The sequence below is a fragment of the Dendropsophus ebraccatus genome, chromosome 4 (genome assembly GCF_027789765.1).
Source record: "Dendropsophus ebraccatus isolate aDenEbr1 chromosome 4, aDenEbr1.pat, whole genome shotgun sequence".
NCBI classification, from domain to species: domain Eukaryota; kingdom Metazoa; phylum Chordata; class Amphibia; order Anura; family Hylidae; genus Dendropsophus; species Dendropsophus ebraccatus.
The window spans coordinates 65,491,494-65,518,800 of NC_091457.1; the positions used below are offsets into that span (position 1 = coordinate 65,491,494).

A 27,307-nucleotide genomic window follows, 5' to 3' on the forward strand; every position below is an offset into this window, starting at 1 on the left:
CTGAATTATCCTCAAGCAAAAGCTAGAAATAACTACTACGTAATCACACAACAGTATTCTACTCCTCTTTCTAACACTAGTAAACAGGGCAATATTCCTAAAAGTCTACTGTCCTATGGCACCCACCACCATCTTATGTCCTTATCCATGGCTCACTTACTTCCTATTAATATACTTTGTATACATTGTACAATTGTATAAATTCGTTTAAGTTTAAAATTAAGCAAAAAGGATGTAAAAGCAAACATTCTAGGATACAAGTAGTGCAATTTAGCACAAAAGCCAGCTTATTTAATGCCTTACCCAGAAGCATCAGCCCCCACCTATCAGTATGATGCCTCTGGCACTGGGTTCCAGATTTGGGCTGGATAAGGTCAGTCTGAATATACTAATTGCCTGTTTTTAATTTTTTATGCCTATAATCTGACGAGAGAAAAAAAAAAGAAAGAAAGAGTCATGGACAACAGAATGAATTTAGGGCATGTTGGCCTTAGACGGGAGAACATGTGAAAGCAGCTTCAGTGAAAAGCCTAGGCTCTTTCTCCAGTCGTCTTACGTGAATGAAGCACAGCCTGCATATTCTGGTTATAGTAACAATGATTAGCTATGAAAATTTAGGACTAACTTTCAGAGAAGGTTTCTGTGAAAGCCATTTGCAGTTTAAAGCTAGCTGGTATCTGTACTTACAGATCCATAGGTACAAGAATACAACAGCACACAGTGGCATAACTATAGGGGTAGCAAAGGTTGCGAGTGAGCCTGGACCTAGTACTATAAAATTATTATTATTATTATTTAGTATTAATTATAATATTAATTATTATTATTATTATTTAGCCACATTCACACTGGGGAATATTTATCAAACATGGTGTAAAGTAGAATTGTCTCAGTGGCCCCTAGCAACCAATCAGATTCCTCACAGACTCTTTGGAAAATGAAAGGTGGAATCTGATTGGTTGCTAGCGGCAACTAAGCCAGTTTCACTTTATACTATGTTTGATAAATCTCCCCCATTATGTTTAAGACCATTGCCAAAACACTATACTGTGAAAAGGGTATTCCGACACATAACGCAGCATGCCCTAAAGATTTCATAGGCCAAAGTAGTCTGCTAGTTACCATGTTTGGTCTGCTATAAGCCTGTATACTTTATGGGGGCGATTTATCAAACATGGTGTAAAGTGAAACTGGCTCAGTTGCCCCTAGCAACCAATCAGATTCCACCTTTCATTCCTCACAGACACTTTGGAAAATGAAAGGTGGGATCTGATTGGTTGCTAGGGGCAACTGAGCGGGTTTCACTTTACACCATGTTTGATAAATCTCCCCTTTTGTTTCTGAGACACATAGGTGTCTATTTTTGTGTGATATACTGAATGGACAGTACAGAGACCTTTGTAGTGATCTTTTTATAATGTATCTAGGTCTGTGACCATGAACATGGGGCATTCTTTACATCTGGAGGAAAGAAGGTTTCATTATCCTCACAGATGGATTCTTAACTATAAGGGTACAAACCCACACACCGTATACACAGCAGATACGCAGCAAAAACGCAGCAGATTTGAAGCAGATTTGGTGGTGCAGATTTGATGCTGTGTCCAGTAATTTAGATCTAATCTGCTGCACATTTGTTGCGTATTTGCTGCGTATCGCAGCAGTAAATAAGCTGCGTATACGGTGTGTGGGTTTATACCCTAAAGCCTGGTTAACATGTCCGAACTGTCGTCCGTGGCTGAAGTCCCGCAGCTACAAACAGCTTTATAGATGTGCATCCTTAGCAGTCTGCAATTGCACAGACCCATTCATTGATAAATGTTGATCTATGCCACAACTGTGGTCCGTACAAGGGCCGGACAGCAATTTTTTTCTGCACGGATCACGGGCCCAGTCTGGACCCGTAACACCTACAGGTGTGGGAATGGGGCCACAGAAATGATTCTGTAATTAAAGTGAAACTATCTTAGCCGGTGGCAGGATACACTGTCAAAATCCTGCCACCGCACTCCTGAGGCAGGCATGTGCTGGAGACAGATTTCTTCTGGCAGCACAACTGTATACACTGCAATCCATTGCCGCCATACTTCCAGTGCAGGCACACGCTGGTGACAGATTTCTCTTTCAGCAGCGCCATTATATACAATGCAGGATCCACAAGGAAAAAAAAGCACACAGCAAGCTGCACAGCACAAAAAAAAAAAAAAAAATCAGTAATCTTATTAAGAATAATCCTGCAGAAGTGCAGGAGGATCCAATGTGGTGCCGAGACACGCAAATATACTCATGCATGGCATGTAAATCTGTGTTTTGTGGGTTTTCTCTGCCCTATGATATAAACGTGATACTAACATGACCCTCTACACACCTGAGGAAGCTGCAGTTGCAGCGGAATATGTTGGGTGCTTGTCCCACCTTACCCCTCATTTTTTTCGATCCCACACATGGTGATTTACTGTTTTATCAGGCTCTATTTTTTGCATGCATACAACATTATACACAGTAGCGGTCTTTGGCACCAAGCACCCCAAGCAATCGCTTGGGGCCCCCAACGTCCAGGGGGCCCCCACGCCCGCTCTTCTCTTGTGCTCAAGACCGCTAGACAGGTCCGCTGCCCCGCTCGCTGCTGTGATCTGAACTGTAACTATGAGCACTCGTAATGAGCGCTCACAGTTACATGCAGCAGCAGCACTGACAGGGTGGGAGCCATTGGCTCCCTTCCTGTCAGTCACTCTTGTGGCCGCAGGAAGTGTTTTCCCTGCGGTCACAAGTGGCCGCTCTGTCCTTGTGGTGTCGGTGCTCCAGGACAAGGGGAGCACGGCCTCTTGTGACCGCAGGGAAAACCCTTGCGGCCACAAGAGTGAAGAGAAGAGGAGACGCCCGGACCTAGGTGAGTATAAGTGTTTGTTTTATTGTGTTATACTATATGGGAGGGGGAGCACACAGGGGGTTTATATAGAACTGGGACAGCACACAGGGGGTCTATATACTTTTGGGGGAGCACACGGGGGGCTATATATAACTAGGGGAACACACAGGCGTCTATACACTACTGGGGGAAGCACACAAGGGGTATATACTACTGAGGGGAAGCACACAAGGGTTATATACTACTGGCGGCTGCGCACAAGGGGTATATACTACTGGGGGAAGCACACAGCGGTCTATTGTTGTGGAGTGCGTGTCGAGGGGGGGGCCCCCACATAACTTCGCTTGGGGCCCCAGAAATGCCAAGACCGCCCCTGATTATACATATACTCTCTATTATCTTCTAGTATCTTAGTGAGTATCCATGTTGTGTAATAGAGTTTAGCGTCAATATGGGTTATCCTGCTTTGGACGCAAGCAGGATACAGTTTACTATGTTTATAATGTTTTTATGTGATTGACAGTCAGTTGTGGAGGCTTGCCTCCCTTATATTGCTCCTTTTAGATTATTTTATGTGCAGCCTGCTGTGTGCATATGCTTTTTTCCCTTCTGATTCTGATAAATTATGTGCATAGGTTAGCACTCACTCATTGTATCTGTGTGGTGCCCACTCCATTTTTTATTTGCTTAGATTGTATACAATGCAATAAACTGTGCTGCCGGAACAATTCCGTCTCCAGCACCTGCATCGGGAGCATGGCGGCAGGATTTTGACAGTGTATCCTGCCACCCTCTAAAGAGGATAGGTGCGCTTTAAATTAATTGTGGAGCAGCAATTGTGGGCAGAAAATACATGTAAGCACACCCCAAGAGTGATGAGACCATGAACCACATTGTCACATGATGTTGATTTAAGAAGGGTCCAGATTCCATTCTTAAAAAACACGTAGTATGACAACTCATCAATACTAGATTTCTGGAGGTGGAACATAAACCCAGGCATTTATTACAATTGCCATATTAAGGGGCACCTAGCATTAGTCGTATAGGTGTTTTTTTCTTCCTCTGGATTAATATGGCAGGGTTATAGGTGGGACTTGATGGACCTTTGTCTTTTTTTCAAGCCTTTTGATTATGTAACTAGCCCACTACATATGACCTATAAAATTGGTTGTCTGGCCTTAACTCATTTGCCATGTGATGCTCAGAGAGAGAAGGCAAAAAAAACACACAACACCTGACTTACCTCCCACGCTCCCCTCACTGTCCATGGGATGTATCAATATGATGCCCGGAGCAGGGAAGTGTTTGAATACTCGCTGCACTGTAATGAAGCAGCCAAGTGGCTGTGTCATTACAGTGCTGCAAGTATTCAAACACTTTCCCTGCTCCTAGCATCATATAACACATGATGCAGTCTGGGGAAACACTCCATTACAGGCCGTCCCTGTTCATGCCATCTGTGTTTCATAGAACGTGGAAAAAAGGCTTTAAAGGCCCAATTACACTGAACGATTATCGGCCGTATTTGGCCCATATCAGCTATTACGGCAGATAATTGTTCCGTGTAATAGAAAGTAACGATCAGCCGACATGAATGATGTCGGCTGATAGTTGCAGTCAAGACAAACGACTTATAGCAGCGATCTGCTGCCGTAGCTCCGAGAAATAGAAGAGGCGGCAGCAGACCGCCACCATCCTCCATGGACTGCCCGGACGATCTAGCGATCACCCGGGCAGCCTCGTTTGCTCCTCAAATCGCTCTGTGTAATAGGGAACTAAGTCTCTGCAGTCTGGTGCTTCTGGGTCTGCAGTCAATGTCATTGGGCTGCTCAGCCAATCAATAGCCACAGTGTTGTCCCATCTCAGCCACTTACTGTGTAGGGCTGCGATGTGTTGTCTGCACACCCAGAAGGGCTAAAGATCACACTTACAAGATCCCAGGGGCAACAAGGTTTTTTTTTTTTTAACCCTTTCCTCCCTGCGAATAATATGATTAATAAGCTCAAATCATACAATCCCTTTAAACCTTTTGGTCATGCTGCGTTATGTTGAATACATATTTGTCAGCATCCTGACGTATACCATAGGTGGATATATGGAATGTGAATGAGGCCTTATCACAGAGATTGCGTTATGCCTACTAAAGTGTGCATGCAGAGCAGTTATTTTCATACTGGGTAATTTATAGTGTTAAGTATAAAGACAGTTGCATACAGCTTCTTGTGCAATTACTTACATTGCAGCTTTAGGCTAGGTTCACACACCGTAAAATAAATGAATACAGAAATAATAGTTAAAAATGTGGAGGATAAGGTTAAAATGTGGCAGGGATTCAGCCTCACAATGGCGGATAGGATAGTCTTAATTAAATCAATCCTCTTACCAAAACTGCTCTATTTATTCAATGCGGCACCAATATGGATAGAGAGGAGGTTTTTCAAAAGAATCAGAGCAGCTTGGAATGCACTGATATGGGGGCGGAAGAGGGTTTGTACTAAATTGGAAAAATTATGTGCCCCATTGAATAAAGGAGGGCTGGGTGTTCCTGATGTGGAGAAATATTTTTTGGCCATACAGCTTTACTGGTTAGCCAATTGGAAAAATAACAAGCTTTTCTCCGTTTTGAGTCATAAGTTTGGTGGTGGAGCTTGGGATATTTTCCAAATCCTAGAGGGAGGAATCTTGGAGGAGAAGGAGTGGAGAAGCAGCGCTATGGTTTCATCTCTGGTTAGAACCTGGCACAATCTGAAGAAGCAGCTAAAAATTCGGGGGTAGTAGAGTTTGCTCCTTTATGGATTAAGGATGAAGGGGGAAGGGTTGAGTGGGTATCGCCCCTGTATAATGCTGGTATAAAAGTGGTGTCTGACGTGAGGGTTGGAGCGACTATTAAGGGGTGGGACGTAATTAGAACAGAGCACAGTGTGGAGGATAAATACTGGCTGCTTTATGCTAGAACGATTGAGACTCTTAAGGAAAGAATTCGGGGTACTGATAATGTCATATGTAAGCCACATAGTCTAGTGAAAAAACTTAGAGAAGGATTCATCAGGAGGAAGGAGGTGTCAATAATTTACTCCCATCTGATATTGGAACCAGATTTAGGGGATAGATGTAAAGAGAAGTGGGAGGGGGAGATAGGGGGGTTAAGTGATAATCAGTGGAAAGTAATTGTGGGTAATATGAAGGAAGTATCCCCAGTGGGTAGTCATAGGACCATACAATTCCATATTTTGCACCAACTGTACTATACCCCTAGATTTTTGCATAAAATCAGGAAATGGAGGGATAGTAAGTGTCCCAGATGTGGAGAGGAGGGGGCTGGGACGGGGCATATGATGTGGTCCTGTGATGCCCTGAAGGGCTATTGGGAGGCGGTGTATGACTGGATTAAAGGGAAAGTGGGGCTTGGTTTTGAGTTTGGGCCTGCTCTGGGAATTCTTGGGGATACCTCTGGGTTGAACATAAGGGGTAAAACCCTTAGGAAGAAGATACTTAGATGGACCTTTTTTGCTAGACTCATGATAGTGAGACAATTGATGGCATCCTCACCTCCTTCCTTTCAAGGTTGGGTTAGCTTTGTGAAAAATTATGAAAGGTGGTTTAATGGTGGGGAGAGTTGAATTGTAGGGGTCATTTATTTAAAGGTATATATGTTTGGGAGATGGCATGTGTACAGTTTTATATGTATTTATCTTTGTTTCTGTGTTAAGTGGCCAACTCGGGGGAGGGAGGGGGGGGGAGGAAAGGGGGGGGGGTACATTTCTATATTTTTATATTTATAATGACTTATAGGTGTATGTGTATATGTGGAGATATATGTGTAATTTGTTTTCATTTTGGGAAAAAACAATAAAGAAAGTTAAACAAAAAAACAAACAAAAAAAAAAAAAAGCTAAATATGTCCGTCATTTTGAGCCAGACCTTTGTTTTTAAAGCTTGGTGATGATCTGTAACCTAGACAATGAGCTGTCAACCATGGGAGGAAAAGAGCGGTTTGCTTTATGAATGTATTTGCAAAAATATTTAACTTGACAAGCCCCACAAATAAATATATGTTAGTTGAAATAAGAATATCCCTTTAAACAGTGAATGGTTTTTTTCGGTAAAGGCATTTTGTAAGGCTAGGTTCACACTACGATTTTGCAATCCATTTTTTTAAAACGTATGGGAAAACAGATGCATTTGTATGCATCCATTTTGATGTGTTTATTAAAAGACATCCTTTTTTTTTTAACATACACAAAAACATAGCCGACTGAGTTTTTGTGTATGTTTTTGTAAAAAATTTTCCCAACTGTGCAACAAATAGTAAACGCTTTTGGGCCATTACGTTCGGGCAATAATCCCCCAGAAATTGAGGATGCTCAATCACGTGTTATGCTACGCCTAAAAGGGGTAACCAAGGGACAGAATCGCAGAATTGAAGCCAGACAATAGGCCAGTAGGGTCAATGCAGGCATAAACCTTTCTTCTAGTGTTATAGCAGCTACTGATTGATTCTTCCTCCATCAAACACACAGTCTGACTGGATTATATTTCAATTGGCATTTTTTTGGGGTGAATTGATCAGAAGCACACAGAATACAGACCCATCTGGAGTTAGATTCCCTGCCACAGAGGGTTAGATTCCCTGCCACAGAGGTCATTTGTTTCTGTAAAATGCAACAAACAAATTCCCATACCATATACTTCAATATAGTAAATAGTAATTTGTGTTTAAGAGCATGTAAAGAATGGCTTCATGTATTATCTTCCATATGTTCTTAAAACATAAACAACACATACAGTAATGCGAGATTGGAAAAGTATCGCCTTACGGAACACTAAATGGCAGATATCAGCTGAGAGGTCCATCAGGTTTCTGCATCATTTCACCCACTTGCTACAACAAAAGCTTTATTGCTCTTTTTCTAAATCCCCAATGAGCCTTTTGTGTCGCTCTCTCTGGTGAGATGGCTGGGCCTTATTTTCGCATTAACTCAGTGTATAAATATAGGAGCTGAAGCTGAATATATTTAGCAATCTTTGAGATTACCAGAGGAATCGGAATAAAAACTCTGCCAACAGCTGCTGTGAAATTGTTATACACATGGTGAATTGTGAAATATAGAGCGCAAGTAGGAAGGAAGGAATTGGATTTATGAGCAGGTAAACAGAGGTAATGTACCATAGAGTCTAGAAACTCTCATTGCTGAATGGATACCATGGGATCAGGGATTCCACTTTATCAAAAAGAAAGTAATGGGAACAAGTTACACACTGAGGTCATGTTTCGGTCAACAAATTATAAATCAGACTGAAAGCAAATGGGTTTATGCTTTCCTGGAGATCCATTATACAGGCTGGGGTCTGGGTGGCTTTAAAAATTTGATGAGGTTAGTGTGGGAGTGGGGGTGCACATAGAAAAGTCAATAAAAGCTATAAAAGAAAAACAACCTCCTACTTCTATTATAGTATTATAAACATAAAAAGCGATAAAGGAAAATGCATCTTGAAAAACTAAGAGGTTACTAGGAAAGCCAGTACATTCATGGACAGTGGATGGATGTCTATTATTTGAAATGACTTTGCCTGATTTTTAAATGGACAATAATGATGACAGATAATATGTGTTATTCTGGACCTGAACAGTAAAATCCTTTAAGACAACCAGCAGGAATTGTCAGAATAGGATTAGAGGCTTGAAAACTATGTCCACAGGTCTATACCTCCAATCATTATGGAGGAATGGATCCCGATACTATGTTTATTGAATCCTATTAAAGCACAGTGCTACATAAAGAATGGCCCTCAAGCAAAGAATGAAAAGAAGTAGAAAAATGTAACTTTGCATATGTAATTTGCATAAGGATTGTCCTATAATAGATTTACTACTTCTCTCCACTCAAATAATTTTTATTCATTACTTCAAAGCGGCTTCTCTGCTATTTTACAGAAAATAGGCCAATTTCCCTTATTGCCTACTGGCATTTCCACTGGCATATTAACAACTCCAAACTCATGGTCCCCAGGGAGAGGTGCCATAGTGGTGCCATAGATGTCTGCCAAGATGCATGCTCAATCTGGCCAAATGGCTCTACAATCTAGTGATTGTAGTGATCTGGCTGCACAAATATCAAGCTGTGCATCAGGCTCTGTAAACTAGAGTGGATCTAAAAATATGTGTGCTTATTTATAAAAAGTAGATAATTCCTCCACTCCAAACCTTGGGTAAATCGGGCGCAGGTCCAAGATAGGCAAAAAATATGTGTAAAATGAAAAAATATTTATTTAAAAACACAACACGTTTCAAAGTCATGCTGACTCATTTATCAAGTGTTTAGCTAGCTATCTACTTTTTGTAACCTGTTTGGTTCCTTGGAGTGGCTGTGGTTCATACACATGCTATTACTGAGTGTTGTGCCTTGTATTCGCACAACTACTGTACATCAGGTGAGAGTCTCCAATTTACTCTCTTGTTTTGCTCTACTTGTTGCAGACATCACACGATGGAGCGCTGTTCACATTTGTATTTTTTGTGCTTGTTTATGGCGTGGCTCCAGTTGTCTAAGGATGGGTTTACATTGATCAGTTTCCCCCTCTTTAGTTTTTTTTGTCAGAAACTGACCACAACTGATGCCACAAAGGCATCAGTTGTCAACAGGCTTTTGTTACTTAAAGACCTGTAATGGGACAGGTCGGACCGGAAAATGCTGCAAGGCGAGTTCCCCGTACGGGCCATCTGGTGATCTGGAGCACAATTACATTGCTGCATTCTTGCACTGTCCCATTTAAATGAATGGGATCAGTTCAAAGCCTTGTTTCCTTACGGCACTTTGCTAGTATGATGGAGGGGGGAAAAAAAGCTGTATCACCGGATCAATGTAAACCTAGCCTAATACGGCCTTTAGGGTGTTATTACACAGGAAGTCATTTAACAAGCCGATTACATGGCTTTATTATCCTGTGGGCAGGATCACCGGAACAATTCCTGGATCATTTGCGTGGTGCTTTACGTCTATCATTTAGCAGTCGCACATCCCTCATATTACACAGGAAGATGCATGACCTACAAACGACGAATCTTTAACCTGCTTAGTAGATGCAATGCAGATGCAATGAGCCAACAAACAAATGTCTACTTATTTCATGGCTGATCGCATAGGTAATATTGGTCTATTCGAACTGTAACTTCCCCATGTAAAAACAGGGCTTTACCTGTTAGAATTGCCTAGCGGTGGCAGGTCTAGAGTACTGAGAACAGTATTATAGTTAACGCACAAAAAACCATTCTGTTATCTCAGAGAGACCAAATGTGAACAATATATCAGTAACCTAATCAGAAAAGAGCTATGCATGTGTCTGAATCAGCTATTAAAGGTTTTGGGAAAAATTATTACCCCCTGTTCTCTAAAGAGAACAGAAACCAGCTACAATAGTGTTTCTCAACTCAAGGCAAGAAGTACACTCAAAATGTTTTTTGGGACTTCCTGTTGGGTGTTCTTGATGACAGGTCTTGACAAACATTCATCTGGTCATTGGTGGGTGGATCCTAATTCAAGAACATGAGTCCGTTCAATTTACTTTTTTTGTTGTGATAGAGACCCAAATAGTCTAGAAAGAATGTTATTTGTCATACACCTTTAAGGCAGCAATTGGACTTAATTGTTACTTTTGTTACACTAATTGTCAGGTCACATACTTTCTGGGAGAAAGCTGGTTTGGCCAACAGCTATCTTTTGACCCCTTAAACACGCATGCTTAGAATGACCAATCTTGCATGTTGTTTTCAATAGGCAAAACACTGTCAGGAACTGTCCAGAGTAGGAAAGCTTTGCTCCTCATCTGGACAGTTCCTGACACAGGTGGCAGAAGGGAGCACTAACTGTATAACATTCTGGAACCAGATAATTAGAAAATCCTGAAAACCTTTTTAATTTAGCCGACATAATACTAGCAATTTCCACAGATCAACATCTTTTCACATTTTTCAAAATCCAGAATATCAATGTGAAAGTCAATTGTCAACAATATTAAAACTAATTTTGCTGAGTGTATTTCACAACGAAAAATTACAAAAACTTTTTTCTTTAAATAAATTATATTGACATAACAAATGTCAAAGTTGATATTTTTCTAAAGATCTAGGACTTTAGAAAGATTTAATAGAGACAATTACATATCAGGCCTTACAGCTTTAAGGAATATTGGTATTACAAGAAAAAAAAACTTACCCTTCGCTCCTTATCACCATACTCTATACCCAGGGTGTCCATGGCACGAACAATGGCTGCCAGGGATTGGATAGTGTTACTATAAACCACAGGCTTGTACTGCTTGACATCTTCCCCTGAGAAGCCATCTTCATGGATAATTCTGTAAAATAACAAAACACATTTCAATAAACAAGAATTTACAAATTGGTATAAAATAATTTCATAATATAATACAGTATATTGTATGTATAAAACACATGCATAGGGGAACAGGGTAGATTACCTATTAGGCTTGAAGACTGGTTTGCTATAAAAACTATATCAAAAGCAGATATAAAATATCCGATTTGTTTCCTGTACAGGTTCCAGTGATGTAGACAAACGGGCAATAAAAAGGCTTCCAACGAAACAAGAGGAAGTCACAGCGCTGCCTTTGCAGCAGCCATAATAAAGCTTTGTATGAATTATTAATTGTGGCAGACACCCCATTATACCAAGTGCTTGAATGAAGACGCTCAGATTACCGGAAGCTGGGTCCATCAATGTTATGGGTTAAGAGGTTTTAGAAATATGGATTAATGGCCGCAGTGTAAGTGCTCTGAAACCACTTAAAACGTCAATCTCTGATTTATAAGTATTTGGAGACGCAATAGAAATCATAGATTCGTATTTGGAGTTAAGACAATGCTTAGGCTGGAAGACAACAGGCAAGTGATGGACAAACGTCTTCTCCACTAGTGACAGGTCATAGGATGCTCTGCGGTTATAGGTGTGACATGAAACGGAGACTAAATGGAAGGCTCAAGTGAAGCGAAAACAGAAGTAGAAGAAAAGAAACAGATCAAGAAATTATGACCACCACTGGACGGTTCGTGCCGCTCCTCTCCAGGTCCTGGCAAAAGCTGGATCCAGTCCTGGGAAACTGGGAGAAGTTTTCTAGGACTGGATCCAGCTTTTCCCAGCACCCAGCGACAGTCACTTATATGGAAGCAGGCTGATGAGCAGACTGCAGAGAAAACGAAGCACTTCACTTTGTTATTACTGAAAATTCGCACATCTCTAGTTATGACCATAGTCCTGGGGATACTGGGGGAAAAGCGACTCTGTACCCACAATCTGTCCCCCCAAAACCACTTGTGCCTTCAGATAGCTGCTTTTAATCCAAGATCTGTCCTTTGGTCCGTTCGGCAGGTGATGCAGTATTGTCCTAAAAAAATACTTTTAAACTTGAAGCCTGTACCCCTCCGTCCCTCCTCCCCACCCTCTTCATCATTAGGAATGCTCCTAGTATATTGCCTCCTATTCCCTGCCTTTGGCAGCCCGGCACATGGGCTGGATCGTTAAGCAGCTGTGCAATGTTCAGCATGGAGAAAATGTTTCAGTGGCATTCCTAATTATGAAGAGGGTGGGGAGGAGGGACAGAGGGGTGGTGCAAAGTTAGGGCACAGATACTCCCGTTTGGCACGGGCTTCAAGTTTAAAAGTAATTTTTTAGGACAATAACTGCATCACCTGCCGAACGGACCACAGGACAGATGTTGAATTAAAAGCAGCTATCCGAGGGTACAAGTGGTTTGGGGGGAGGGCAGATTGTGGGTACAGAGTCGCTTTAAGTCTTTATTAGTGTTGACAGAGGAGGCCGAACCGTTTGGGTTAGATGCAGCTCCAGGGAATCCTGGAAAACATGGAAACAGCCTGTGGTTGTATCCATGTTTTCCAGGCAGCCTAAGGCCCCATTCACACGTCAGTGCCAGTTTTTCAGGAAATCCTGATCAGGAGGCCTTAAAAGGCTTCAAGAAACCTTTAGGATTTCCTGACAGTAAAAAGTTTATCTTCAGAAAACCATCAGTAGTGTCTTCAGGATTTCCTGATGCACATGAGGAAAGCATCAGGGTTTCCTAAGCTCCCAAAGACTCCTATCCTGATGAATATAGGACAGGTTCTATCATTTCCTGACCTATTTTCCTGAAAAGACACCTTTCAGGAAAAATCCTGAAGGGTGTCCGTGTTCAATGCTACCCTATGGGTCAGGAAATCCTGACAGGAATTCCTGATAAGAAAAACTAATAGATTTTCCAGAAGTGTGAAGGGGGCCCATCCAACTTCTGCAGCCACCGCTAATCAGATGCCACACACTCTGGTTTGGACAAACATCTATAAACTTAACCACACACAGCAAATTTTGATCCTATAGTTCAAATAGAAGATCAAGTAGAAGAATACTGGATTGATGCAAAAACCACACCGAATAGGAGGAAAAGAACGGCTCTGTTTCTGAAAGAACGCGGCCATGCTTTTCTAAACCTGGACAACCACTTTAACAATTAGGATTATCAAGTAAAATGTGAGCTGGGAAACAAATCATCTATTACTAAACAGGCAAAACCTTTAGAAATGTAACAACAACAACAAAAAAGGCTTAGAGACAGTGAGTAGTGAAGTCTAGTCCTAACATATCACTAATAGTAATATATTACTTCTACAAAACAAAAAACATTTCCAGTGTCATCTCTCTATTCAAACATTTTCAATAGGTTTTAGAAGACCACGTAACCAAGTTAAAGCTCCTTTGTCACAAAGCCAGGGGTTAGTGACTGAAGCAATGCATTTATACCAGCAATGCTTGCAGGTCAGCAATAGTCCAAGAAAAGCCATTATCTGGGCACTTTTGTCACTTTAAATGAAAGTGGAATCTTGCCAGTCATGTTGATTCTATCCAGACCAGAGCGTCTTCTGCCCTTGACGTGATGACAATGAACAGTGTGTAGAGAGGAGGTTGCTCCACAGCTAGGGGTGGGACAAGACCGGCAAAGGATGGCAGTGAGGGCAATAGGCTGAGGATAATAGCAAACTGGGAGGGATTGATAGTGGAAAAGGCTTTAGAGGATTGATAGGGCTTGAATAGCATACAGCCAGAAAATTGGGAGCTGGATTAAACAGACATGGATAGAAATCTCGCTGTAAGACGGGAGCGGGGTTTATAGGCTTTTAGTTTTTGTTACAGAAAAGACATAGATAAGCTTTCCCAATCATCTGTCACCAGGAAAGTTCTAGCCAGACCCTCCACAATACAAGCAAATATTCGACATGTGCCATTGGAAAGCTAATGTATACGGGCACCTGCACCTAATCATTCTGGATTGACTGCATTTCAGATAATTAAACAACGATTAACATACACTGCTGTAATCTAAATGTTAATCCAGTAATCTAAAATGCCTCACTTCTTGTCTGCATCATGCAAATGTGACACAAATGATGCTCTCCGAGACTCATTCTGGGGTATTACTGGACAGACGACTTAGGCCTGATGAACAGTATGTGCGATCTAAATACTGGATCAATACAAGAGATTTACTGCATCTGTGACTGGCATTTATTGGGGCAAATGAAAGAGTGAACTGGGGGGGGGGGGTGGAAGCTAAAACTGTACATACAGCAATTGTGAGGCTGCAGGCACAGCATACAATCCTCATTAGCTTTTCATAGCAATAGTGATTACTTTGGTAATCGTGTATCAGTTGAGCATGCCTTTATCTCATATCACTGTGGTGGTGCATAGTTCTTTATAAAGTTCAACTTTTATAACCCTGTTAATTTATGTCTAACATTCTCTTTTGCTTCCTTTTGTAAGTATCTTTCCACAAGTCACAGCTCTATTTTTCTGCTACAGTGATTCAAATCCTCCGCACAGACATGGATCTTATAAAATAATTTATATATATATAATAATCTTATAAAAATAAGCTTAATGTTAAAATCCTGTAGGCTCCCTCTAGTGGTGGCTGACAATAACTAGAATTTTTAACAATTAAAGAGCACCCGTTAATTCAAACTTCTGACATGTCATAGTGACAAGTCAAAAGTTTGTATTGGCGGGGGTCTAGGTGCTGAGACCCTAATGATCACTGAAGTCTAAGAGTAGTGGTAAGTGGGGGTCTCAGCACCCAGCCCCCCTCAGATATCAATGTAACTAAATGACTAAACACAGCATCAAATCTGCTGCAAATCCTGTACGTGTGAACGCACCCTTAGGGCCCTATTCCACTGGACGATTATCGTTCAGATTATCGTTAAATCGTTCGAATCTAAACGATAATCGTTCGGTTGAAATGCAGTTAACGATTAACGACCGAACGAGAAATCGTTGATCGCTTTATAAGACCTGGACCTATTTTTATCGTTGCTCGTTCGCAAATCGTTCGCGTTGAATAAGACATCGTTCGGTCGTTCGCAATAGATACGAATGCAATAGCGAATAAATAGCGAAGAAAAAACGATCGCAATTACGATCATAAGTAACGATTATCGTTCAATGGAAATGAGTGAACGTTTTCAGGTCTTTCGCAATAGTGGTCGTTTGCGATCGTTAATCGTTAATGATATGCAAACGATAATCGTCCAGTGGAATAGGGCCCTTAGTGTGTGTTCACACGTACAGGATCCACAGCAGATTTGCTTTGAATCTAATCGGGGCCATCAGATCTACTGCAGATCTTTTATGTGTGAACGCACCCTTAGACCATGTTTCCACTTTGTAAGACACCGGTCGGATGATCTTCGAGCTCTGAGCTAACATAGATTTCATAAGAACTGTGCATGGGGTGATTTACTGCCTGATTTATTAAGAGGCCGGAACCTCTTAATAAATCAGGGAAGTTGAAAGCAGCCCAATTTCACATTGAGACCGCCATGTGAAATGCTGGACTTGATAAATTCCCCCTATATATCAATCTGCTCAACTACTTCTGATCTATAGGATGCTGCCTACAGATCAACATGACAGGTTCCCTTTAATCACAAGGAAGTGGACATTAACTTTAAAATTATGGCAGTGGTCATATTGCCATCCAGGAATCCAGGTTGTACTGCAGTTTCTGCGACAGCCTGTAATTTTCCAATAGAAGACTAAGGCTGGGTTCACACTACATTTTTGCAATCTGTTTTTTTCATCTGTTTTACGCAAAAAAAAAAACTGATGAAAAGCGGACACAAAACCGAGGTCAACTACGTTTTTGTGTACGTTAAAAAAAGGGATCAGTTTTTTTTATAATTGAATTCAATGGAAAAATGGATGTACATACACGGATCCGTTTTTTCCATACGTTTTGTTTGCAAAAAACGGATGATAAAAACAGATTGCACAAATGTAGTGTGAACCCAGCCTTTCACAATTTTACATATCTGTGCAGGAAAGCTGGGTTCCCAAGTGATTTGACTGTAACAAGTTAAAAGTAAAATACCCCTCCCCCACCTAGGAAAAACCCCACATTACTTAGCACTATTGAAAAAAAAAAAAGAAAAAAAAAAAAGTATATAATATATATATATATTATATATATATAAATTTTTAATTATTGTAGCCCTGACAAGATTTTAATTTCTAACACTGTTTACTCAGAGCCAGTAAAATTGTAGCCAATGAATTGAAATCGGAATTGCAGCAAAAAATAAGACAATGTGAAATGATTGCCTGGGAACAGAGGCAGTGTGAATCCTGCTGAATGATCATTTCTCATCCTTATTGCTATTTCACAAAACATGCAAAGATTTTACAAAGCAAAAGGCCTATTTCAATGTTACGGACCAATGTGCAGATCAGTAACATTCAGTAACATATGGTTTGTCACAAGGCTGTTATGAACTGAAGCTCCATCTTCTGCTGCCTTTGTAATGTCTGGATACCTGCACACTGCCGGCCGCTGTTAATAGACAAGCTGCTCTGAAACATGCATAGAAATTCTCCTATTTAACCACAGAAGTCAGATCTTCCATTAAAGGGATTATCCAGCGCTACAAAAACATGGCCACTTTTCCCCTACTGTTGTCTCCAGTTTGGGTGGGGTTTTGAAACTCTGTTCCATTGAAGTAAATGGAGCTTAATTGCAAACTGCACCTGAACTGGAGACAACAGTAGAGGGAAAAGTGGCCATGTTCTTGTAGCGCTGGATAACCCCTTTAATGTTGGCATGTGTTTGTTGTGACGACCTCTTCATTTTCATTAAAGGGGTTATCCAGCGCTACAAAAACATGGCCACTTTTCCCCCTACTGTTGTCTCCAGGTCAGGTGTGGTTTGCAATTAAGCTCCATTTACTTCAATGGAACGGAGTTTCAAAACCCCACCCAAACTGGAGACACAGTAGGGGGACAGTGGCTATGTTTTTGTAGCGCTGGATAATCCCTTTAAAGGGGTTATCCAGCGCTACAAAAACATGGCCACTTTCTTCCAGAGACACCACCACTCTTGTATCCAGCTTGGGCAGGGTTTTTCTGCTCAGTTCCATTGAAGTGAATGGAGCTTAATTGCAAACCACACCTGAACTGGAGACAAGAGTCATGTTGTCTCTGAAAGAAAGTGGCCTTGTTTTTGTAGTACTCGATAACCCCTTTAACACATGACTTCTGCAATCTAAAAAGCTCTAGTTCGGTATGCTTTTCTGGCTTGTACAAAATAGCGTAGCTACCTAACCATGTATGTTATCCTGATTGACAGGAATTTCATAAAACCCTTTTCTAAAGGTGGCAATGCTTATTAGAGGTAAGTTGAGCAAACTATTTTGGTAAGACTGAATAACTATCTAATAAAATGTGTATATGGGGGTGTTACAACTATGCCCCATCAGAAAATGGCAGAGGAAAGAAGGGTTGGGTATGCTTAAATAAGCATGACTGACTCTTTAACATCGGAGATATGCCACAGCCATAGGTGTCTGGCAGTGACATTCACTGTTCCACGCAGAAAACATCTGCTCATTTGGCCAAGTAAAAGTGTTTGGAAAACTCCTAAGGAATAACTAACAGGGGAACAAACCTTTAAAGGCTACGGACATAATTGAAAAGCATTTTTTCTATTTCTTATTTATGCTTATTATTAAGGTTCATCTTCCCAGTCTAATAAATTAAGCTGCACTGCAACCCCTCTGTGCTGTTATCCCTAGGGTTACGTTCACAAATGGCATTTCGGACTTTTTTTTTTTGTTTGAAAAAAAGTTGATCAGTTTAAGGTTAACAAAACAAGTGAAAAAACTGTGGGATCATAGATCAACACAAAAGGCCTTATTACACAAAACGATTATCGGCCGCTACAGCCGATAATAGAAGGCAACGATAAGCTGACATGAACAATGTCGACTGACCGCTGTAGTCGTTTGTCTTTCCACATGTTTAAAAGACAAACGACTAATATAGCACCGACCTGCTGCCGTCACTCAGTGGAATAAAAGCGGCAGCAGCAGACCGCCGCTATCCTCTATGGGCTGCCCAGACGATCTAGCGATCACCTGGGCAACTCCCCGTGCCCTCCCCCCGAACTCACCCGCTTGCTGCCGCCGTGTGTACGTGTGTTACATGGGGCAGCAACGAGCAGAGAACAAGGAGCAAACGAGTGCTGTCAGCGCTCGTTTGCTCCTCATTTCCTGCTCGTTGCTGACGCTATTCCACGCGGCGCCAGCGAGCGGGTGGGTCCGAGGGAGGTGCAGGGGGGCTGCCCGGGTGATCGCTGATCGTCCGGGCAGCCCATAGGATATAGCAGTGGACTGCTGCCGCTGCTCCTATTACACGGAGCGCCAGCTGCAGATCGCTGCTATATAAGTTATTTATCTTTCAACATGCTAAAGGACAAACAACTTCAACGAACAGCCGACATGAACAATGTCGGCCGATCGTTGCCTCCCAATCCACGGGACAATTATCGGCCGTAACAGCCGATATTAGCCTAATACGGTCAATAATCGTTCCGTGGAATAGGGTCTTCAGTCACCCTGTGAAATAGGGGCTTAAGGAAGCAGAGAGACAGAATTATCTTTGTCTAATTATCGGTTAAATGATAGGAAATTTCTAATAAATAATCTTTAGAATGCTGCTTTAGTTTGCGTTTAGGAAATAAAATAGGTAATAAAAAAAATGAATGAATATATGTCTGTATAAAAGAAACTAATATGGTGGCATACATATTACAGACCTAGGGGCACTTTTTGTGAAAGCACTATAGCCTCCCCTAAAAACAATGGTTTTACAGGGATTAATAACAGCATATTATAAATATTGGCAAAATTCAGTAAAGAACAAGCATATATATCACACTATGCTACTTTTTGAAAAAAAAAGTGCCACCCTTCCGGGCACATAGAGCACTCACTCGCCGTTGTTCTGGTATCAGCCATTATCACAGTCTATTCTTTATAAGCATCTAGACGCCTGAATTATTTGACCCCAACTCTGGCACACAGGTACACTGGATGTCCGTGATAGGCACAAAATGGGCTGTTTTACTCCATCTGGCACAGTTTCCACGATCCAAAGTATTACAAAGACAAAATTTCCACCAGCACTTTGGTCATAAAAAACAAATTACTTTTATTCCAAAAAACACATTCCATATTCAGTCAAGGTATAAAAAAATATATATCATTGCTATCTGCATATGCGTTTTATATACAGTGGTACCTTGGTTTAAGAGTAACTTGGATTAAGAGCGTTTTGCAAGAAGAGCTCACTGACTTTCAAAATTGTAACCTGTTTTAAGAGCATTGCTTTGGTTTAAGAGCTCCCTGTACTGGGTGGGAGCAGGAGTGAGGGAGGGTCATGGTCTGCATAGCGGGGTCTACAGCTCTGTACTCTGACCCAGGAAGTCTCCCTCACCTTCCAAATCATTGCAAATCCACTTCAGGCTGGCGCTTGCCTAATGGTGCGTTTACACAGACAGATTTATCTGACAGATCATAAAAGCCAAAGCCAGGAATGGACTATAAACAGAGAACAGATCATAAAGGAAAGACTGAAATCTCGCCTCTTTTCAAATGCATTACTGACTTTGGCTTCAAAAATCTGTCAGATAAATCTTTCTGTGTAAACGCACCATAAGTTGACAGGACTGCAGAGGTAATCTCTCCATAGATTTAACCCACTCTCTTCCCGGACAGAAAATGCTGCATTTATGTGCCCATATCTGCCCTGCTCATTCCCTCTACTCCCTGCAGTCTCTGTCATCCCTTGTTTCCCATCCTCTCCAATACTGCTATAATGTGCCTGCACTCACACTTAGCTATACAAACTGCTGCTATAATAAGCCTGCACTCACAGCCATTCACATTGCTGTATAGAAAAGTTTCTGTCACTGTCCTCCTGCACAGCTCTTTGATTCTCACTTCCTGATTGGTCCATGTAGAGCACACCCCTTCCCCATTGCTGTCATGTGACTTAACAGACCTCTGACAGCAGCCCTACTTCTCTATTCTAGCCTGTTGTACTACGCTACTGCATTATGGGGATCTACAGTTCCATACTGTATCTACAAACTGATGCTGTGTTATCAGGTTTATGCGCTACTATACATTATACACCACATGCTGATTGTTTTACTGTACAGTAACTTATATCACATATCCAGATGTTTTTCATAGTTTGTTTCATCTGTTCTGTTCTACATGTTATTCAGATTAAAAAATTATTATTTTTGGAGTGCGGAACAAATTGTCTGTATATCAATAATTTCTTATGGGAAAATTTGCTTTGGTTTAAGAGTGGATTTGGATTACAAGCACGATCCCGGAACAAATTATGCTTGTAATACAAGGCACCACTGTGTATATTTCCTGCAGGAAATGCCCACTAAGCCAATCACTGCCTTCAGTGGTGACCCACCTCAGCCAGTCATTAGCCCAGTGAAAATTCCCTGCAGGAACAAAATTTAATTAGAAGCAAAAGCAGCGTACAGAAAGAACTGACAGAATAGCTGTTGCAGGGGATTGGGGCAGGCGAGTATGGTTTATGTTTTATTTTCTAAGCACTCCAATTCCACTGTATACCCATTTATATGCCTGGAAACCCCTTTAAATAATATTTACTTCCATAGGTGATGAAAAACCTGATGTCACTATTATATTACAGTAGATTTGGTATTACTATTAATTACACATTTATATGGCAGTCAGATTCCAAGTATGAGTGTGGAAAAAGGAGCTGGAAGTTTGGCCTACCAACTCCACAGAACCTGGCAAAGACTACAACTGTTACTGAGGTGCCACTGTACATTGACAGAAAAGGTTCTAAAGTATCTGCATAGCACCCAATGGTTCTTGTGGAATAATATTGCTATTTGGACTGGCACTTTATAAGTTTGAACAAATTTGAAAATGGATGAAAATTTTAAAAAATGACAAGCTGGCTTAAAGTCCAAAACCAGAGAGGATGAAAAGAACCCAGGAGAACAGAAACATTTCCTCCAAGATTTGTCACTGCCACCTGATATTTCTTAGTACCTGGAGCGGGAAACAATGCCACATACATTATGAATGTGATAAAAAAAATGTTTTAGGGGAGGGGTAGGGGTAGTGTTTTTTCCCATCAGTATGTTGTAGAAACCACAGGACTTTACATAAAAATGGTTTCAAATGAAATACGATTCTGGCCTGTGTATACATGGGAGGACTCTGATAGTGACTGATCCTCCCCTCCCTGTGACTGGCATCAGCAGTTATCCCCAAGATACGGTTGATTGTATCCTATCTGAATATCATTAGTCTTCCATGAATTGTATTTTAGATCTTGCAAATTGTTCCTGTATTTACAGTTCTAGGCACTTTAAGCAATATAGCATTGAATAATAAGTTAGGTAAGGTGTCCTCTAGGTATGTCCATGCAGCAACATCAGGCATAACTGCAGTTGTGGGCAGGAGACCCGCTGGTACGTGGTAGCTTTATCAAACTCACACTTTGCAAAGGAATTCCGCAGGGCTATTTTTATTCAGCGATATATATAGTACAGGCAGATTAGATTCTCTAGTGCAATGTTTTCTCTTTAAACACATTATACGGATACTTCCGCAGCAGTCTGTGGAACTGAAGCCTCAAGGTTTGAGATCATCAGCTGTCTCCAAGATGGGTTAAAATACAGGTCGCTGACATAAGTATCAATGACTGTGTTCACCGTAAGGAGCAGAGTGAAAATAATAAGTGTTTGTTGCTAGTTCTCTACGCTAGACCTCAGACCAGGTCAACATTTGTTCTGTATTTCATGAGCAAAGCAGCTCTCTACCATCTTAGGTCATAATGGAAACTTTCTTTTTTTGCAAATAGGATAGTTGACATTCAGCCAAGCACTACATTACAAAACCATCAGTGAAATGCTGAAAAGAATTGGGCTAAACCACTCCAACTGTTTAATGTTATGCTGCATCATTTACAGTCTCTGCAAGATGCCTTTTCTGTATAGATTTTTCAAAACCACAAATATATTGTAAGACAAAAAGATAGATTGGCTTTCAGGAAACATTCAATAGCTTTAGAGTAATTTCCTACTATCACGCCTAACAACACGACATGCAAGAATCTGGAAGCATAACACAGACTGAGGAAAACCTGTGTCCCCAAAGGGGTAAAAACGGGTTTAACAGCAACAAATGTGAGCGGAAAAAATAAGACTGGAGCTACACAGTGATGCAATTATAGCTGGCCGTGACCGTGACCTGACATTTGGCAGGGGTATAGGAAGTGGTCTACACCACTGTACAAGATGACGGCACCCATCTTAGTACACATTAACAAGGTGCATTACAAACCACTTCTTGTTATACCTTTAGGCTATGTTCACACTACGTAAAAGTACGGCCGTTGTTGCAGATGGCAACAACGGCCGTACTTTTAGCACGGTGGAACAATGCCTTACTTTCAATGGGATCCCGGCCGGAGCGTATACACATCGCATGCGCTCCGGCCGGGATCTCGTTATTAACTGACATGTCAGTTTTCTGCCAGCCGTGATGATCCGGGCAGAACGTCACGGAACGGCCGGTCTCTCACGCCGTGTGAACATAGCCTTAGGGTGTGTTCACACGTACAGGATCTGCGGCAGATTTGATGGCGCAGATTTGAAGCATCTCTAAAGCAAATCAATTCTGGGCCATCAAATCTGCGCCATCAAATCTGCTGCAGATCCTGTACCTGTGAACGCATCCTTACAGAATCACACTAAAGAAGAGCTGTATGCTGACGACAGCTAAAATATTGCAGCTCTCACTGTTGCCCCTATGGGCCCTTTTACACCGCAAAGGATCAGGGAAAGTCGGCAGAGCCTTTACAAGGCTTGATGAATTGTGCGGCAGGGCTGGAACGTTTGTATGACCATTTACATTTTCTGGCCTGCAAGTTACTATGTTTCTGCTGTAAAGTATATCTTTAGATGCTGTGAGTCATGTATAGAAAATAGAATTCAAAAAAGAAAAAAAAACAACCAAATATATGTAAAAATATGTATCAGTATCTGGTTTCAGTCAGTGAAAAATATACAGCTGATCTATTCCCTTGAATTCTTTCCCAGGTTGGGCAGTTTAAGGGGAGCATAGCGTAACATAACGTCATGGAACCTGATGTAAATACAGAGATCCGTGTAAGACACGTAGGCCCAGACACTTCCAGATATAAAACCTTCTCATTGTTTTCATTCTGTGAGATAGTAAAAGTGTTTCATGTCTTCCTCCCAGAAAAAGAAATCCATAAAGAGGAGCAGATTTTGTCAGTGCTAGGAGGCTGATTTCAGAGTTTCCCAGTAACACTAAGAGACAAAGTGAGTGGAGCAGACCACAAAGCTTCCAGTCAGCCATTACATGGGAGCTTTTAGGATTCAGGCACTTTATGGCATGTGATTATCACCAAGGGCCTACAGAAGGATAACAGAAGCAGTGTGGCCGTGTGCCAGGGTGCAGGAAAGCACGATTAATTTGAGCTGTAACATTAACACACGTCGTCTAGTACAGGAGCAAGAGATGCTAAAAACTGAATAGTGTTCTCACGCTTACCAATTGTTCCTCTACCTTTATGAATGGTGCCAAAGGTAAGTTACATAGAACCCACGTGAAATATTGCACATGCTTGTCTTCGCAGTACACCTTCAAGATGACCATTCACAATCTCTGTCTACCCGTTTTTATTATCTACACATTAATATAGTTAAAGGCAACCCCTTTAATACAGCAAACCCCTTTTATAAAGACAACCCCATTTAATAATAATAATAATGGAATAGGGCCTTCGGTCTATGACTGGCTGAATTGGTCCTCATTTCAAAGACAAGTTCGGTGGAAACCAAAGGCACTGCAGAACAACACAGGGGGAGCACGGAGAGGTAAGCATAGACTCTTTGTTATTTTCCATAAGTCTGTAGCACAGTATTAAAAATTTTATAGTGCTGGATAACCTGTTTAAACTTCGCCAGAATCCTGACATCTATGCTGCATCTTAAGCCACACCCATTTGTCAGCTACAGCGTAAAAGGGCCTAAAAAGTGTCTATAACCCATCAAATGTGGTAAGTGTCATGTTAGCTAGTTTTTTGGTGCAAATCACACCACAAATGTTTTCATTTCTATACAACTCACTTCTATACAACTTGAGGCTGGGTTCACACTACGTATATTTCAGTCAGTATTGTGGTCCTCATATTGCAACCAAAACCAGGAGTGGATTGAAAACACAGAAAGGCTCTGTTCACACAATGTTGAAATTGAGTGGATGGCCACCATTTAATGGCAAATATTTGCTGTTATTTTAAAACGGCTGTTGTATTGAAATAATGGCAATTATTTACTGTTATATGGCGGCCATCCACTCAATTTCAACATTGTGTGAACAGATCCTTTCTGTGTTTTCAATCCACCCCTGGTTTTGGTTGCAATATGAGGACCACAATACTGACTGAAATATACGTAGTGTGAACCCAGCCTTAAAAAAGAAAAACTCACTGATTCAAAGAAGAGCAAAAAGAACTGCAGGAGTAAAGACAGATGTAGGAATTCCACCAAGACCCATAGAAAAGTACAGTGGTGCCTTGGATTAAGAGCATAATTTGTCCTGGGACTTTGCTTGTAATCCAAATCCACTTATACCAAACTTAAGCAAATTTTCCCATAAGAAATTATGGAAATGCAAACAATTGGTTCCACACCCCAAAAATAATGATTTATTATTCTGAATAACATGTAAAAGAAATGAAACAAACATTCAGAAACAGCAGAATATGTGATATTATAAGTTACTGTACAGTAATGGAGAGGATGGGAAACACAAGGGCGGACAGAGACTGCATGAGGGAATGAGCAGGGTAGATGTGAGCACAGTATAGCAGCACTCTGTCTGGGGAGAGAGGGGTTACAGCTATGGAGAGATTACCTCCACAGTCCTGTCCCCTGATGTAAGCCCCAGCCTGAAGTGGATCTGTCATGATTTGGAAGGTGAGGGAGACTTCCTGGGTCAGAGTACAGGGCTGTAGACCCCGCTATGCAGACCATGCCCCTCCTCCAATCGCTCTCCCACCCAGAACAGGGAGCTCTTAAACCAAAGCAATGCCCTTAAACCAAATCACAATTTTGAAAAACCATGAGCTCTTAAACCAAGGTACCACTGTATAAATATATGCTTTCAGGCAGAAATCTTACTAAGAAAAGTTTAACACACACTGATCTAAATGAGCTGACTACTACCGATTGCTTCGGCAGATTTATAGTATAGAGCTACTGTGCAGCTCCGCTAATGGGCCTCACCACCCATCAACCATCCGCACACTGCACGTTGACAGGCAGAGAGCGGTGACTAGTCACAGACAGCTCCCTGCCCAGATAACTAGTTGCCACCCCTTGCACTGCAGAATAAAAGTACAGTTTCTCATTACTAAAGCTACTGCTGCAGCCAGTACGTGCCACGAGCTGCACAGTAGCTCTATACTAGGATTCTGGGTACCATATCAGCACAATCTAACTGACTGGTTCTATGGTATCAATAGGCATGTACCATTCTTCTCATCATATATTGGGCATCATCCTTGGGGCAGCCACTACCCACAGAGATGTAACAAAATATTTGCCCTAATGTCTGTCGTGAAATGTTTTTGTTATTACACAACGTTAACTCCTCTACTCATGATCAGATCACACGTAACCTATAGGTTAAAACCTACCAATACCTACTTGTTCCACCTAGTCGCAGTGCTGTCCAGTGATCAGTCAGCATTTTGTAATCATAATGATTGGCGGTGCCATACTAGTTTTGCATGCCCTATCAGCCTTGACTGATAGATCTTCCTGTTTGATATATGGAGAGATATATAAATAAAGGCTGGAGGGACAGGAAAGAAGCCACTGGATAACAGCCATGACGACTCCTGGTTCTGTCAGCATGAAGGAGATGACTGCTTCCCTTTAAGACATGTCAGACATCACCAAGAGCAAGCACCTTTAGCACATAGGGTCAGCCTTGTTAGATCTCTGTTCTATTTAAAAAAAAAAAAAACACATTGAATGTATGTCTTGAGTCTATGGATATTTTATTCATAATGTTCACTTTCAATCAGGTACATGGAAAGAAAACAGAATGACACAGACCACCTCTCCACAATCTTTTTGTACATTTGCAGCAAGACTAGGCATGTGTTGTTGATGTCATCGTATACGTCCCTCAAGATCTTTTGTACCCTGGGCTCTGGCAACTGCCAAGCCTCTAGTGGAAAGGTAAGAGTCCCTAAGGGCACATGCCATGATAAAGAGAAGGACCTTGGGATCCGTATGGATGGTCCCCTGATACAATCAGGCAGGTGTCTCATAAAACAATAATGCACATGCCCAGGTGTGGTATGATTACACAAGTCCAATGCAGAGGGCAGGACTGGCACGGATAACAACTGATCTCAAATATGACATTGCAAAAAAACTATAACCACAAGGCAACAGCATATCATGGTAGGTATTTAATAACAGCATATGGAAATGCAGCATATATATTTTGTGAAAAAGCATGCCTAGTGTAAATGAGGAACTCACAGCTAACTCCTAGATGAACATGGCTTACCCTAGTTAATCACATTCTCATGTGGCATACCACAAAATGACCTATGATAGAGAACTCAATGTGAACAATGATGGATTCCTAACTCAATAAGTTTAGATTTTGACTTTGACTTACTTGGTCATCAGAAATTTCAGGACACATCAACCAAAGCAATACAAGATACTAAACTCATAAAAGGTGCTCCTTCACTCTCCATAAACAATATTCCTTAATTCACAGACCTAACGCTGCATTGTAAGTAGAGAGACGTGTACAGCACAGAGCAGTGTGGGCGGCTTACAGCTGTTTAGCCGGCAAACCTGCTTCCTCTGGATAGTACTAATGCCTACTCATGATCACTGACAAACCACCACCTACTGCTGCACCCACCAAGATCAGTCTGTCCTTTACTAGTGAATTTCCTATAA

The 27,307-nt window shown here is 41.3% G+C and overlaps 1 protein-coding gene across 2 annotated transcripts in view; it reads right to left on the reverse strand.

Moving 5' to 3' along the window:
- Positions 1-27,307, reverse strand: part of GNAO1 (G protein subunit alpha o1) — a 167,339-nt gene that overhangs the window by 81,254 nt on the left and 58,778 nt on the right. For both annotated transcript variants that reach the window (XM_069965994.1, XM_069965995.1), the window contains exon 3: positions 11,086-11,227. In XM_069965994.1, the coding sequence (XP_069822095.1) occupies positions 11,086-11,227 (142 nt within the window). The remainder of the gene's footprint in view (positions 1-11,085; positions 11,228-27,307) is intronic.